This window comes from Dermacentor albipictus, chromosome 6 (assembly GCF_038994185.2).
Source record: "Dermacentor albipictus isolate Rhodes 1998 colony chromosome 6, USDA_Dalb.pri_finalv2, whole genome shotgun sequence".
NCBI lineage: Eukaryota > Metazoa > Arthropoda > Arachnida > Ixodida > Ixodidae > Dermacentor > Dermacentor albipictus.
The window spans coordinates 104,375,515-104,390,153 of NC_091826.1; the positions used below are offsets into that span (position 1 = coordinate 104,375,515).

At 44.2% G+C, this 14,639-nt stretch overlaps 4 protein-coding genes across 7 annotated transcripts in view; 2 read left to right on the forward strand and 2 right to left on the reverse strand.

Annotated features, from left to right (window-relative positions):
- Nf-YC (nuclear factor Y-box C) overlaps positions 1-11,195 on the reverse strand; it is a 29,557-nt gene extending 18,362 nt beyond the window's left edge. Inside the window, exons 1-5 of one of the 3 annotated variants that reach the window (XM_070541187.1) lie at positions 10,981-11,195; positions 8,524-8,637; positions 6,600-6,671; positions 6,398-6,511; positions 3,422-3,559 (exon numbers count right to left, since the gene is read on the reverse strand). In XM_070541187.1, the coding sequence (XP_070397288.1) occupies positions 3,422-3,559; positions 6,398-6,511; positions 6,600-6,671; positions 8,524-8,631 (432 nt within the window). In that variant the 5' untranslated portion in view covers positions 8,632-8,637; positions 10,981-11,195. Of the gene's footprint in view, positions 1-3,421; positions 3,560-6,397; positions 6,512-6,599; positions 6,672-8,523; positions 8,638-10,612; positions 10,777-10,866 lie in introns of those variants that run through there. The other 2 variants (XM_070541186.1, XM_070541188.1) reach the window with 2 other exon arrangements.
- Positions 11,196-11,209: 14 nt separating this feature from the next.
- On the forward strand, positions 11,210-12,294 carry LSm3 (U6 snRNA-associated Sm-like protein LSm3). Its single transcript, XM_070541191.1, has 4 exons — positions 11,210-11,382; positions 11,489-11,596; positions 11,689-11,784; positions 12,135-12,294. Exons 1-4 carry the CDS (start codon positions 11,362-11,364, stop codon positions 12,216-12,218), a joined length of 309 nt encoding a protein of 102 aa, XP_070397292.1. The 5' UTR covers positions 11,210-11,361; the 3' UTR covers positions 12,219-12,294.
- Dus4 (Dihydrouridine synthase 4) lies at positions 12,284-13,991 on the reverse strand. Of its 2 annotated transcripts, XM_070541189.1 has the most exons (7): positions 13,858-13,991; positions 13,659-13,780; positions 13,496-13,571; positions 13,392-13,433; positions 12,934-13,074; positions 12,660-12,868; positions 12,284-12,564 (listed from the first exon to the last, which is right to left on the reverse strand). In XM_070541189.1, exons 1-7 carry the CDS (start codon positions 13,950-13,952, stop codon positions 12,284-12,286), a joined length of 966 nt encoding a protein of 321 aa, XP_070397290.1. In that variant the 5' UTR covers positions 13,953-13,991. The 2 variants fall into 2 exon arrangements, with proteins under 2 accessions (XP_070397290.1, XP_070397291.1); XM_070541190.1 differs by lacking the exon at positions 12,934-13,074.
- The window catches only part of fws (four way stop), a 57,956-nt gene continuing 57,305 nt past the window's right edge, over positions 13,989-14,639 (forward strand). Inside the window, exons 1-3 of the mRNA XM_070541185.1 lie at positions 13,989-14,142; positions 14,264-14,403; positions 14,516-14,628. Coding sequence (XP_070397286.1) covers positions 14,097-14,142; positions 14,264-14,403; positions 14,516-14,628 — 299 coding nt within the window. The 5' untranslated portion in view covers positions 13,989-14,096. The remainder of the gene's footprint in view (positions 14,143-14,263; positions 14,404-14,515; positions 14,629-14,639) is intronic.

Genomic DNA, 14,639 nt, shown 5'->3' on the forward strand with positions numbered 1-14,639 from the left:
GTTTATTCCGTGTCAGATTTGATGGGAAGGTTACCATATTTACTCACATAATGATCGCACTTTCTTGTAAAAAAAAATGACGCAAATTTATGGGTGTGATCATTACGTGCGTTAAATTTCCCACGAAAATAAACATTTTTTTTTTCATCCCGCATTTGCTGCGGGATGACAAGCAGGCAGCTGCCACTGTCAGTGAGGGACACTAAAACAAAAATGGTGGCTGGTGGAGCAAGCTGAACGCGATTATTTTTCTTCTCATGAATACATTACACGCATTGAAACAGTTCCTTCCGTATCAGTAATGAACAATATTGTTAATATTGGCAAGTTTGCGACAATAACGCAGCCATGTCCACTTTGAGGGGAGAGAAACAGAGATGGGCGCGCTTAGCTGCTAGTGACATAGAAACACATGGCGGGCATGCTGCGGAAACTGTGGCGCATTTGTCTTCACTGCTATCCTAGTACGGCACTTTTCCGCTAACGGTGGGTGAATATCTTAGCTGCGTTACACGCGTCGCCGTACAAATATGGTACACTTCTATTGTATCAGTGTAAACGTGGCCACTATCGTTGCCGCTCGCGATTGGTTGCGTGCCCACGAGTGCAGACGAGAAGAATCGAAAGGCGCCCTTTATGTTGTTGTTGTTAACCAAAACCATTATGAAGCCTACAAATAATAAAGCCGAGACAAGTTTGGTTCTAGATTTTTTTTTTCATGGAAGTGCAAAAATTGATGAAAGGAATGAAATGGGGCATCTGCTTATCAATGGTGGGTGCATGCAGACCGCTTGATATGTCTTCAAGAGTCATTTGCATTAGCATCCGATGGATGGTAAGCGTGATCATCATTAGCTAGACTTGGCACACAACATATCGCTGCGACAAGTTCAGGGTGCGATCAGATCATTACACGGGAAAGAGAGAAAAACGAATTTTTACGACACAATTCAGTGGTGTGACCACTATGTGAGTAAGTACGGCATGTCTAAATATTTAATTTTCAGCAATAGTAACAATGATTTCGTTACTAAAGTGGTAAATAAATTTTAAGACATTGCATTTATGGCTTAAGCGAGTGTAATTACACTTCGAGGGATTTAACTTCATATTCCGTTTACCACACCATGATAGGATGTGGTTGAGGTCACTTTGTAACGTGGTGGCATCACCTAAACAATTCGTTTCTCGGGATAACACACAGTCTTCTGCATAAAGTCGAATTGTTGACGAGACGTTCAGACTGATGTCATTTATGTAAATTAATGCAAGGGCCCCAGTACAGACCCCTGTGGCACACCTGATGTGACAGCAGCAAGCCCAGATTCTGAGTCATTGATTACGACTTTTGGGAAAAGGTCATTGAGATATAGTTATGTATCCACTTAATGATGTTTTCGGTTAGGCCTAGGTGCACGAGCTTAAGGAGCAGCAGTCAGTGCTGTGCTGTGTCGAAAGCTTTTCCTAAAGGCTAGTTTAATACATTCAGTCTGTTCAGATCCATCAAATGGCAATAACACACGATGTGAAAAGTACTAATAACTGTGTAATGCAAGAAGGGCCTCTCTGGAACCCATGAGTGCACTATAAGTGCAGCTTCTGCAGCACTACATGCAACTATAAAATGGAGTACAGTCGAGCACTACAACAAATGCTTCTACAACGAAATGACCAGTATAACGAAGGAATAATTCTGTCCTGCTTCTGTTATGAACTGTGTGGTTTGCAAACTTTACAATAAAGTGACCTTTATAACAAATGACTTTCGAGGCCCCAAGTGATTCATAATAAAAGGGTTCAACTCTATATCTATAGGCAAACAAGTGCTTGTGTTTTAACAAGAATGCAGACATAGGGTATTCAGGAAGAGATTTTCCACACAATCTCATTATAGCAGCCATACCGCATGCCCCCCCCCCCCCAAACGCTCAGCCTAATTAAGTTTTTACATGCTAACAAGACCGTCTACTTGAAAGCCCAGCTCTTGTAGCATAACAGTTGCCATGGCAACCAAGTGCAGTACTAGGAACCTTGTGTTTTGCATTACCACATGCTGCTTGCACCCACCAACTTGGTTTCGTCACACCTTCGTGCAATGCCATTTGAATGGACTGGACGCTTTCAGAGGCATCACTGCAGAAGCTTGAACTTCTAACTCTTTCTTGGAATAGTGGCCAGCGAGTCAAGGACATGCTTTCTGCGACTTGTTGCAGTTTCATTTGCCTTGTCTGCTACAATGTCTTCCATTTATTCTAACACTGAACATCGACTGGAAGCCTACTCCATTTCATTTTCAGTCACTGTGTTGTGTGTTGCACAAACAAGCAGCTCTATATGCTATTACAATTCTGGCCAGCTGCTTTTACTTTCAATGGTCATTTAATGGTGTCATTTGGGATCTGTTTCAATCAGGATTAATAAACCGCATTGAGAAGATACAGAGAAAATCTGCAAGGTTCATTCTTTCTTGGTATTATCATACTGACTCTGTTTCCGAAATGCTTCGGTTGCTTGATTTGCCTCCACTGCCTCAACGGCGGAAGTTGGCTAGACTTAAATTTCTTCTTTTGTTATCAAAAGGCCACTTCAATTTTGAAACCACACCCTATCTTGCTCCCAGGCAGGCTAGAAACGTCAGGTCAAGCAATCATTGCATGTTCTCAAATCCAAAAGCATATCTGGACATGTACGCTTATTCATTTTTTCCCCGAACAATTAAGGAATGGAACAGTTTGCCGGTGTCTGTTTTGCAGTCGAGTATAAAATCTTTGAGGAACGCGTTAAAAACCTTTTATGAAATTGAATCTTAGTAGTGCCGTGCAAACATTGTCACACTATTCTAAAAATACATACAATAGTCTTTCTTTTATGCTGCTTCTAATATCACTGTCACAATGTTACAAACATGTATTTCTTAGTCAAAATATTGTATTTGTATTTCGTTATTTGTTCTGCATTGTATTTCCAACATTTATTGCTTTATGTCCTATTTACGTTTGTAAGGTGTTTACATTTCTTACGCTATGTGCAAACTTGCTGTACCCACCCTGTTATGGCCAAGACGGCCAACAGTATTTGAAAATTAATTAATTAATTAATATCTCTTCTTGAGATTGCAGCACTTGCACCAGGGCACACAGAAAGCACTTGGCAAAACTCAGGCAAATGGCAGGCAACCACATTTAGAACTTGTTACTTTGCTATGTCAGCACTTTCTGCATACACACATTTACAACGAAGGGGCACAAGTTGGCTTGCCCTCTGTGCAGAAGTTTCTTTCTTGTATAAACGCAAACAACGAAGGCTTTGGCATAACAAGATTTCGGTCTATAACTTGGGTGCAGTTCCTGAGGCAGGTGTGGCACTCAGCCGAGGAATTAAACCACATGCATGACAGGTACTTGCACACGACATGACTGACCTGGTCGGTGGGCATGGTCGTCGTCCGCACCGTCTCTTCTGCCCGTTTGGTGGTTGGCTTGAGCTCATCCCTTGGCACGATGTCGATGAGGAAGTCGAACTGGTCGTACTTGGTGATAGCCATGGCAATGTCATTCCTCTGAAATGTTTGTAGTGGAGCGATATTTACACAGACAACAAAAAACACTGTGTGGCCAGCAGCAAATGTGGCACAAACCTATATTTGCTCTGTACATGAAAAGAGGCCTGCAACAGTTTTTGAGTGTGGTTAATAAACCAGTTTAGTCACTAGACAGTGTTGTCATGGTTATCTGGGTCTATGATTATTCCTGTACATGCCACTTGGAGCCAACAATTTCCCTCTAAAGGCTGCCTGCCCTTTCCATCAAGCTTTCAAAACCCTCGCCACTTCTCTTTTTCTTTACTCTTAAGCAGGAGTAAACACGATAGGTACTCGGTGGATATATTTAAACACCATTGCTAAGCACTGCTTGTGGAGGAAGAAAAAACTGAACTTGTGGCTTTACCCGTATCGCTGTGACTCTATGGCCTACGAAATGGGGCAACGTGACAGTGTTGTGCAATACACTCCTGAGATCAGGCAGTACAAAAGATTGAGTGGTGCGATCATAGAAAGACCACGACAACCACCATTTCTGGCAACATGACTTCGAGTGCACTTCAAATGAAGAAATGGAGAGGTATATTAACATGCTCATGATGTATTAACTTGCGCCATGAACCAACTATAGTCTGCAAGAATATGTTACGGAAGGTTGTGGGGACATGGCAGTGGCAGGAATTGCTTACCAAGAACTCCTTCACATAAAAAAAAAACATTTTGTTAAAAAATATTTGTAAGGAGAAGCTTTTTAAACCTCTCAGAAAAGACACTGCAGAAACCCTCAAAAGGGTCCTGCAGCGCTTTTTATCGAAGTCATAAAGTGCAATGCTCATGAAGGGACTAGGGTTTAGAAAGATTTAGCAGGAAAAAGTACTTTAATGTGCTCAGTGTAAGCACAGCTATCGGCAATCAAAAATCACCCTTTACCTCCCCCTACAGTGCTTCCACTCTTTCTTCAACGACTTGCACTGCAGAGGCTACAGAGGAGCGGTACCCGCAGTGCTCGACCTGCTGAATGTCATGGTGGGGTGCAGCTTAAATTTGGTTTCGCATCTTCATGCAAGTGCCACTACTTCTGTCCGGTTTTGGCAACTTAGACATGCTAAACTAGGTGCTGTGCCTCAACTCACTTTTGTTGATATAGAGTTTACATGCTGCAACAGTGAGCACTATTGATTTAGCTCTGGCATTTAACATGCTCAAAGGAACTGAGTAGTTTTCTCCATGGCTCACACATACTGCGCAGTATCAGTTACAGTCAAAAATATAAATGCCTCTTTGCTGTCTAACCCTGGCTGTCCGGTACACTCTAACCATGCTTGCTGAATCAGTGTGTGTTGCAGTAACTGGTGCAGTTCATTTGTATCAATCTCATTCCCTTTGCAGCCAACAATTGAACAATAGCATCGCATGCACTTTGCAGTTAACTTTTAGCAAACGGCTTGTGAAGTGTGCTTCACGCAACTTTAACTGAGGAAATGACAAACATCACATTCGCATCTTATTTATATGCAGTAAAACCTCGTTATAACAAAGTTGAAGAGGGAGCCAGAATTATTTTGTTATCATTATTTACCTCATTATATCTATTGCTTCCTTATATCTATTATTGCATGTGTTGCACTACGAATCTCTACTGAAGATTTCAAGGGGAACTTCACTTACTTCCTTATATCCATTACTTTGTTATACCTCATTTCGTAATAACAAGGGTCAACTGCACATGTGCACAAATTCTACACACAAAGACGTACAAGAGTATGCAGACGTGTACTGTGGTAGCGTCAGCGAAACTTCAGTGACCACATGAGCTTGCACAGCAGAGGAGCCAGCACCACTCGAGCAGATGATGGCCGCCGAATACCAAAAGTACAAAACTGAATTTTTTATGTTGACACTTTAAATGTATCTCTCATAGTATTTTTTGATATGTTAAGTATTGTGAACATTGTTACCATTGCAGGAACTTTTGTGGCGTTTGATAAAGTTAATGCTATTGCTCGTGACAGTTTCACACATCTAGCCAATAGTCGTACGAGGGCGCCCTGGCGTCATGAACGTGCAGTTTTGATGGCAGGCGCTTTCCTGGTGGTAAGAAAGCAGGACCAATCTTTACAGCAACACTGTACATACCCTTCTGCATGAGAGTGAGTAACATTTGGTTGAAGCGTTCACTGAAGCATTGCCTTGCGTCAAAGATGATTTATTTACCCTGCTAAAGAAAAGTGTTGCAGGGCCTTTTTAAAGTGGTAGTGACAATATTTTCCAACTCTTCTTCTGCTTTAAACGAAGTTCTGGTAGATTTAAACCTTAGAAAAAAATACTGCCATGCCTCAACATAATTTAATATAATAACTTTTCTACAGCCAGTTTCGGTTTCGCTTATACTGTGCGGTGACGTCACAACGCAGTATATGTGGCCTAGTGAGAGCCGGCCATTGCGGCGTTTTGACCCTTGCTCCGACTGACTCAGTCATTTGCTACGCTACTATACCGGTCCTCACCACGAGCAGCACCATATGAGACCACAGAGTGAGCCGGAGTGAGTGTTAAACTGCCGCAATGTCCTGCTCCCACATGACCACGCGCTGTGTCATGACATCACGACACAGTATCCTCCTGAGAAACAAAACCAAAACTGGCAGTAGAAAAATTGTTAGTGTGTGAAATTATGAATTAAGCTCTGAGGCTTGTACTATTATTTGTAGAATTTAGAGGTCGAGAATGTTCGTTTAACGAAAAAAAAAATAGAAATAATAGAAGAAAATATCATGTCAGTACTCCTTTCAAAGCGTCCTTACTCAGCAAGGATGTCCAAGGAGGAATAGCATCACATATTTTAGTGTACCTTACCTGCAATGTGCGTCTCTTGTTATCTTCCGTGTGAACCCAGGCACGTAGTGAGAGCTCGGTGATGAAGATTTCAGCAGCCCTGGCAAAAAGTACTGGTGCCTCGGCGCTAATCATCTGCCAGTAAAGATTGATGCAGTCAGTAAGATGCCTTAAAGTGCAAACTCGCATGTGCCCATTGATATTTTAGACCTTGGACACTCACCTTAACATCTTCGTCTAGCTTCATTATCTTCTTTATACGAGCTAGTGGCAATTCCTGGTTCTTGAATTCATTCTGAAAAATACGGCGGAGTCGAGGCATCAGGTGCTAGATATAAGTGCACAAGAGAAAGTCTCCTCTTTTTAATATCAACTTTGTTCTGACAGGACAGTGAGATGCTCATATGTTATAGTAACAGGAATTTCAATGTAGCCTTTTCTTGGCAGAATGCAAAACCATGCAGAACAGTTTCATAAGGCCAGCAATAATGGTAACAAATTTCACCACTTTAATAAGTACATGCAAAGGAACAGCCAACAAGAAAACATATATTGCTGTTTAATGATGCATACACCTAGTATATTTCAATTTATTATCCACTATGATATTTTCATGATGATTATGGTTTTAAGGGTTCTAAACTGTATACGTGTCCTATGTCTTCTCACTGTTCTTGTGCAGCAACAAGGTATTTCAGGTTGCACATTAACATAACCAAGATAACAAAACTTCATGTAGTTTTCTTGCAACAGACATGAATCTCTGGCTGGCCATGTTGGCAGGAAAGGATAAAGGTCAATAACCAGACAATGTGAACTGGTTGTTTAAACGTTGGTTTAGGTGTCTGCTCTTCAGGTTGAAAGGAGGTGCTACCAATTGTTGCAGTTTTATTTATTCCAGTTGCACACACATGCAAACACACATACCCTAAACTACCTTCAGTTTGGCTTTCAGCAGATAAGCAGCATGACCCAATGTCAATATTTTGCACTTAAAGGGCGCCTCACCAGGTCTGGCCATATCGAGCTGACAAGCGCAGAGCACACATTGCGTGATAATGATCGTGTCTGAGAAGTATTACATCTCAAAGTATTACGCCGCGGAAAGATCTGAAATTTCAAACCGAACATTGTTTTTCCATCTCTTCGTGGCCGCTGCACTCCAAGCTGGAGGATGATGCACTCAGGTCCCTGCACCTACATACTCGAGTCCGCAGTGTGACGTCACTTGTGGTGACACGTGACTTCTAGAATTATTCAAGGCACTATCTGTTATTTGTGTGATCTGTTGCATGAATTTACGAACTGAAGTTTAGAGAAATAATAAAACACACAAACGGAATGTCTGCGTGTTTTTTGTTCTACTTTGCACTGAATCAAGAGAGATGTACTTCTGCTTCGTCTGCTTGTTCCCATGGTCATGCAGTCACGTGGGCAGGTACCAAAACTATGCCATTTTCTACCGTGTTCCAGTGCGTTATCATGCTCTGCGATCCGCCTCAGTTTTTGTGTAGCACTGAATTATACTGCTAGTCGTGTGTCCTTGTACACAGTGTGCAAAATCGTGCGCTGCGCGAAACAACAACAGCTCGCACACAACGCCGCCAGCGGAAGTGCACATCAACGAAAAAAAAAAAAAAAAAGCGAGGAGAAAAAAAAAGTGAAGGCGGGGCCCATGACATATGTGTCACGCAATCCTCAAGGTCCGGCATGGGAGAATGCAGGGAAGGAATTTCGCTTGCAAAGGCTAGAGAGGGCAAGTGGAGAGGGATCCTCGCTATGCAGTGGAGCCTACCTCCTGAAATCATGGGTTCGCAGCACTGAAATATTTCTATCTCGACTATTAATGAGCCGACTTGAAACATTTTTCCGGCAGAACACTCCCTAGAGGACACGTAACAATTTCCAGCATATAGCCGAAATTTGCTATGGGGCCTGGTGAGGGGCCCTTTAAACAATAGGAAACTCTACTTGCACAGATTTCTTACTAGATACTTTTTTCACTCGATTTTACACTCCATAACACCAAGACAAGGCTGCACGTCATACATATCATAATGTTGAAAGCATCCTTAATTACATGTCTCCTCTTTCCAGCACATACTGGAGCACTTTGTCCAGACATGAAAATATTGGAGGATACTTACCACACCCAGGTTTCTCGTTTCCTCCATGACGCGTGGCCAGAAGTATTCCAATGCCTGTTGGGCCTCAGATTGGCCAGAGGCATTAGTGTATGCTTGCGAATCAGACATGCTGCCCTGCACCAGAAATTGAGAAGATGTAATCAGGATTTTCTCAGAGGGGGGGGGGGGGGGGGGGGGCGGCGACGACGTTGAGACGCTGAATGATGATGCATTGTTATGTGCTGGCGGGTTCTCTTCAATAGTCTTTAAACCTTATTTGTCTCTCTAGAGCGAAAAAACAATAACAGCTGGGAAGAAGGACTTCATGAGTTCGACAGGCACTGTAAGCTCTGGCACTGTAGACACAAACTTTAAGGTGTCAGGACATCCGGACGCGCCCTCTGATTCACGGATGAAGTGATACAAGTGAATGCACAGCATACTTTCGTTAAAAAAAAAAAAATCAATTTCCGAGGTGTGCCTGACACTCCCTCTCTGAACAAGAAAACTTGAGCGAAACTCTAAATTATTTAGTGTAAAGCATGACATGTAGGAGTACTTCCATTGCATATAAACCAGATTGTGGCCAGCATACAGGTGAAAATTACAACTGAAATCAGAGACGTAATTGAAGATTAACTGTCTGGCTAGTTGGTTTATGATCCAAGTGAAAAACAGCTTTACCAGATGGGATGAAACAAGAAGGGGTACGCAGACACGGCACAGATCAACAACTGAATGCATTTAATGACACACTTGCTTTTTCATACACAGATTAAGAACAAGACTAACAATGTAAGGTGGCCACAAAAAACGAAATGAAAAGGTACCCATGGCATTCTCATCATACGTGCATTTCAATGTTACAGTAAGGGCAAAAAACTCAATTTCTTTATCTTTGAGATAAAGATAAGGATGACTGGCACAATTATTTCTTGAGTATCTCAAATGCTTCTAATGCTTGTCTCATTTTATCCGGGTGCTTAAACAGTGTCTTATGCTAGGAAAATGCACGGTTACATTTGCACTTGCAACAATGGAAGGTAAAATTTTCAGACGTAGCGAGCTCAGCTACTTTAACGTTGCCCTCGCTTAGTTTGTCGCTGATGTATCACTTTCCACACATCAGAGGTATCGAATAAACAAGTTGCTGCACTCACATGCAGCATATTGACTCTTGTGCATTGTTGCATTATCTGCCAGGGTTAACTATTGCATGAAGACTTAACAAGTAGTGCCAAAAGTTTGTCACTGAGACTTGTGCATTCGCCAATCCTCTTGAGATTGTTCAATAGGTTGTGTAAGAAAGCACAACTACTTTCTCTGACATCCTGCCTCATAAAATTTATGTTTTATGACATTTCGACAGCTCAAAGGGCACCTTTAGCATATGTGGCAGGAAGTCTACTCAAGAGACACAACGGCACAAGCTGGTACACCATGAAGCAAGGCATCAGTGGAAAGGGAAAAGCGGTTTGATTCATGTAACCTGCAGTACAATCTCAAGAGGATTAGTAAATGTATTGATGAATCTCACAAAGAAATTGAATTTCTTATCGTGTCTGCACAAACAATAGGATGTATGCTGACCGCTTAATTAGCGTTGAAGAAAGACGCGCGCGCCCGTATCTAGAAAGCGATCTGCGAAAGTGGCAGGGAGAGTGGGGGTGGTGGTGATAAACTTTTTTCTTAGGCGTGTGCCGAGAGCTCCGTGAGCGCTGTGTTCTTGCCCTTTCGTTGGCGTTGACGCGAGATGCAGCGCAAACGTGAATTCGCTCGCTGCTACGGCCTCTATCTCGAACGCGATCATCTTACGGGACGGTTTTCTCGTTGGGCAAGCATAGATATGCTTACACATTTAAAAAGAAAAAAAAACATGTTAATCAAGTTTCTAATGGACCTCGCGCAGTCTTGCAGAAGTGTGCGGTGACAGGCGAGTGATAAATAGCAAGATTCTGGCTGCTCATCGAAAAAAAAAAAAAAATTTCGTCTGGTAGCTTGGACTCTCTCTGAAAATTAACAGATCGTGGTAGCGAACAGCTGCTGCGTCGCCAATGTATGCGCGCTCCCTTATCTCTAACTACGTCCTCGGCGTTGCTTATCTCCATACAGGGAGACATCATCGTCGGGCCAGCGCCAACCGCTGGCCGCTAGCTGGTCTAAGCCTAATCGGGCACCACCGCGGTCACGGTCCACGCTCGGCTGCCACGAAAACTTCGTCACGACCAGCGCTTCGTCAGTAGCGCGTGCTCGAAAGTAGCGGCGACCGCGTGTCGCGTGTTTCAAATCCGCCGGCGGCCAATCAGTCGGTGCCTTGATGGGAACATTTCTTTCGGGCCCCAAGCCAATCACAGGAGCACTGACCGCCCCATTGGACAAAGTTGATAGGACGACAGCCGACCGCTCGCACTCAGTGGCTGGGTTCTCGACCATAGGCGCTGCACTTTTCCTTCACAGCGCGCACGGCGCACCACTCACCTCGAATCGGCTTCAAATCGAATCACAGACTGCGGGCATGTGACCAAATCCACGTCGACATTTCTTTCAGCTGTCCACGAGCACACGCGCACGGAAAAAAATCGGCACAGCCAAAGCACGCAGTCAACGACACTGGCGCGATTACGCGGTTGGGTTGCCCCTGTTTTTAGCGATATTCGCTTTTAGTTTTGCGTCCTTTTCGCCGTTGCGCGCAACTGCCGCTCAAGTTTGGTGGGCGCTCGTGTCGCAACTTGGCTAAGCCATTGGCTAAACTTGGCACCTGGCTAGAACACCCGCACGGATAAAAACCGGAAGTGGCATTTTGTGGATTTTTGGAGCAGCTTCCGGCAAACCGCGCAACGCTCGCCGTACGACAGACAGATGGCTGACGACGCTGAACAGGTAGGTTGAAAGAGACCGTAAGCTTAAAAAAACATGACACACGAATGTTTGCTTCGTTGTTAGGAATACGCTGTGTACGTACATATGCGCGTGTCTGTCATTTCAGACTCCCGCAACTGCGGTGGAGGAGCCGCTCGACCTGATCCGGCTGAGCTTGGATGAGAAAATCTATGTGAAGATGAGGAACGAGCGGGAATTGCGCGGTAGATTGCACGTGAGTACATCAGTTTCAGCGTTTTTTTTTTTTTTGAAGCACCCGCTGTGAAGTTAACGAGCCAGCATATTATAAGGGTTGTACGTTTTCAGGCGTACGATCAGCATCTGAACATGATCCTGGGCGATGTAGAGGAGACTGTGACCAGCGTGGAAATTGACGAGGAAACCTACGAGGAAGTGTACAAGGTAATCTTTTCTTTTTTTCTTCATGCACTTGTGGATGGAGCTGTACACACATGTGCTTTTAAGGAAACATTTATTTTAAAAGATCTTGCGCTTACCGCCGCCTTGTTCTCTCGCAAATTTCGTAACTAGGTCTCCTCTTCTTCGGTTCGAATCGTTTTATAAAACACTTGGTAAAACACTTGGCAAGCAACGATGCTACGTGTTTCTATTTAACGATGCGGACCGAACATGCTGTTTGTTGCAAAATGTGAGCAGGGACAAAGCAGTAGCTCCAAATTCTCAATGAAAACGTTGGTTCTGTATATGTACATGCTACGTGAGAACTGTTTCATTATGCCATATTTATGCAGAGTACCAGGAGGTCCATTCCTATGCTGTTTGTACGTGGAGATGGCGTCATATTGGTGTCTCCTCCAGTCCGAACAACAACCTGAATGCACATTGTGTGTTCTTAAGTCAGCTTGAACCATGGTCATGATCACTCAATAAATGTAAGCGTTCACAAAAGAACCCTGCCTCTGTGTTCATATAAGTCGACTGAATGTGCAGTATGAAGGTAGTCCACGATTGCAGAGTAACTTGTGAGAGCGTTGAATATCCTTTTTTCGCTGCGAGATAGTACACGGTCAAGCATGAACATGAGGTGATGGTGGAATTGTGTCAGCGGACATCCCAGCTCTGCGCTCAACTGAAGCCAGTCTTGAACACACTGTGCTGGCGTATGTTTGAAACCAGAGAACATGGCAGGATTGTCGAGCATTCCTCGTGCTGCCATGACACCTGCATGAGAAAGATTGAATTATCTTTTAGAGGTCTGCATGTCAATTTTGAAACAGGCGTCGCAAGGAATGTAACAGTAACTAAGGTGAACCTACCATTGACTCCGGTTGCCTGGCAGATGTCCTCAGCCTTTCTCTTACTGGTCACATCACCATTGGCAACAACAGGAATTTGTAACGAGTCCTTCACAGTCCGAATGGCATCTATGTTGACGGGCTCACTACGCTGGTCCTTGGTGCGACCATGCACAGTTATGAAAGATACGCCTGCTGCTTCCAGCTTCTGACAGAAGTCCACCGTTTTTCTGTAGTGAAAACAGTTTTGAGCATAAGATCTCCAGTGCATGCATACACTAATGGCACTGGTTACCTGAGGTCGCTGCATATTCGAATCTTCACCGATGTTGAAAAGTTGGAATCGCTAAGACGGTTCCTGGTCTGATAAACCATGTCTCTTACAAGCTCGGGATGGCTTAAAAGGTGCGCTCCGTACCCCTCTGCAATGGCCCATCTGTTATATGAGAGTAAATTACTTCTACAGCACTGATACCACCAGACATTCCAGTGAAGTCGTTCCAAGTAAGGCTTGGCAACGCAAGAAGCACACGCATCTCACATATGGTGCGACTGTTTGCTTAGATATTGTAAAATGATGTGGCCCCTGGTTCAAATCCGAACATGAAAAACCTAAGACCACTGTTCAAACCATGTACTTTTTCACTTCCTCCGCCTCGCATTGAAGAACACACATACGGGTACAAACAGAAAAAAAAAATGTCCTTAGTCGCCATGGTACTACGTGCAGAGAAATAGACAGCAGTGACATACCTCTGCGGGCACCCACAGTTAAGGTCGACACCGTCGGAGTACCTAAAACAAGGTGACACGTTCATTAACTTGCCGTTAAGGATAAGAAAATCGGGTCTTCTCACCTATATACAAGTTCTGCCGCATTTGCCAGATCGGTAGCGTTGTTTGCGGCGAACTGCACAATCAATGGTCGATCACCTGCCGGTAACAGCACCACCACTTTACGGTAACAGCACCACCACTTTACCTTCAATGAATCAACCTCTAGATGCAGCAACTCCTTACCTTGGCCAGTAGTGAACTCTGCGTCCCTTGCCTTTTGCGACCTGACGAATGAGTCGGACACGATCATCGGCGTGTAGGCAATGTCGACGCCGTACTTCCGCACCAGATGACGGAAAGCTTGCCTTTGGAGAAAGAAGCGGCGAGATCCGTAAGACCCTATGCGTAAGACATATCACATGGCGCGTGTTGAATCACTTACTTGGAGTAGCGAACCATCGGAGCACAAATCTTGATCATGGGGCCACTATTCAGCAGGTCCAACGGTTTTTCCCACTCCGCTGGTTGTTCATTCATTTTGAAAACAGTTTTTGAACACCCGCTTCTACTGACAGAGTCCACCACGATGCAGGGAAGCACGCATGATCCTGCGGTACGTATCGCTCGCTCTCAGCTGCGCGCTGCCGCTTATCCCCTGTTGATGCCAGGATGTAAACAAACATGGCGGAAGACACGTCGGGCGTTCTTGAGCAGTTCGCTGACGACGGTAAGGCCGGCTTTCAGCCCCCATTACTTTTGCTAAAGTCCTCACTTTGCGGTTTCCTAGAAGTTTGAGCAGTACCATGGGACAGCGTGTAGTTGTGACAGTCGTTCTTTATTTCGCGCAGCCGTTTACAAGCAGTTCCTGCACGACGACTTCGATGCGAAAGCTGTCGCATGCAACGCTATTCAGGACCTCGCCATCTCTCAACATCTCTCAAAACTTGCTACTGGCATTTCTCTCTTGGACAAGGAACTACATAGCCAGGTAACGTGTGTCAAGATTGTATGTTGATATCAACGAAAGGAGCATTCTCAATAGGACATGTGATATTTTCTCCGAGTACCGGAACACCATGAGCTATTTAATGAACTCACAGGTGTCTGCTCATTATGAGGACCTTTTGGCTCAAGCGTCCGGGATTGAAACCTTGGAAGGTGCCTTGCAGACGATGTGCGCCTCTATTCAGAACCTGCAGGCGACGTCTGAAAGGTGATGCGAGC

What these genes read in the sequence shown, in the direction of transcription:
- Dus4 (XM_070541189.1), bottom strand. Translation starts at nt 13,952, where the DNA reads ATGAATGAACAACCAGCGGAGTGGGAAAAACCGTTGGACCTGCTGAAT. An exon ending in CGAATATGCAGCGACCTCAG is followed by an intron (nt 12,869 to 12,933) that starts GTAACCAGTGCC and finishes TTTTCACTACAG; the next exon opens with AAAAACGGTGGACTTCTGTC. An exon ending in CCAGGCAACCGGAGTCAATG is followed by an intron (nt 12,565 to 12,659) that starts GTAGGTTCACCT and finishes TTTCTCATGCAG; the next exon opens with GTGTCATGGCAGCACGAGGA.
- LSm3 (XM_070541191.1), top strand. Translation starts at nt 11,362, where the DNA reads ATGGCTGACGACGCTGAACAG. An exon ending in TGGCTGACGACGCTGAACAG is followed by an intron (nt 11,383 to 11,488) that starts GTAGGTTGAAAG and finishes CTGTCATTTCAG; the next exon opens with ACTCCCGCAACTGCGGTGGA. An exon ending in AATTGCGCGGTAGATTGCAC is followed by an intron (nt 11,597 to 11,688) that starts GTGAGTACATCA and finishes GTACGTTTTCAG; the next exon opens with GCGTACGATCAGCATCTGAA.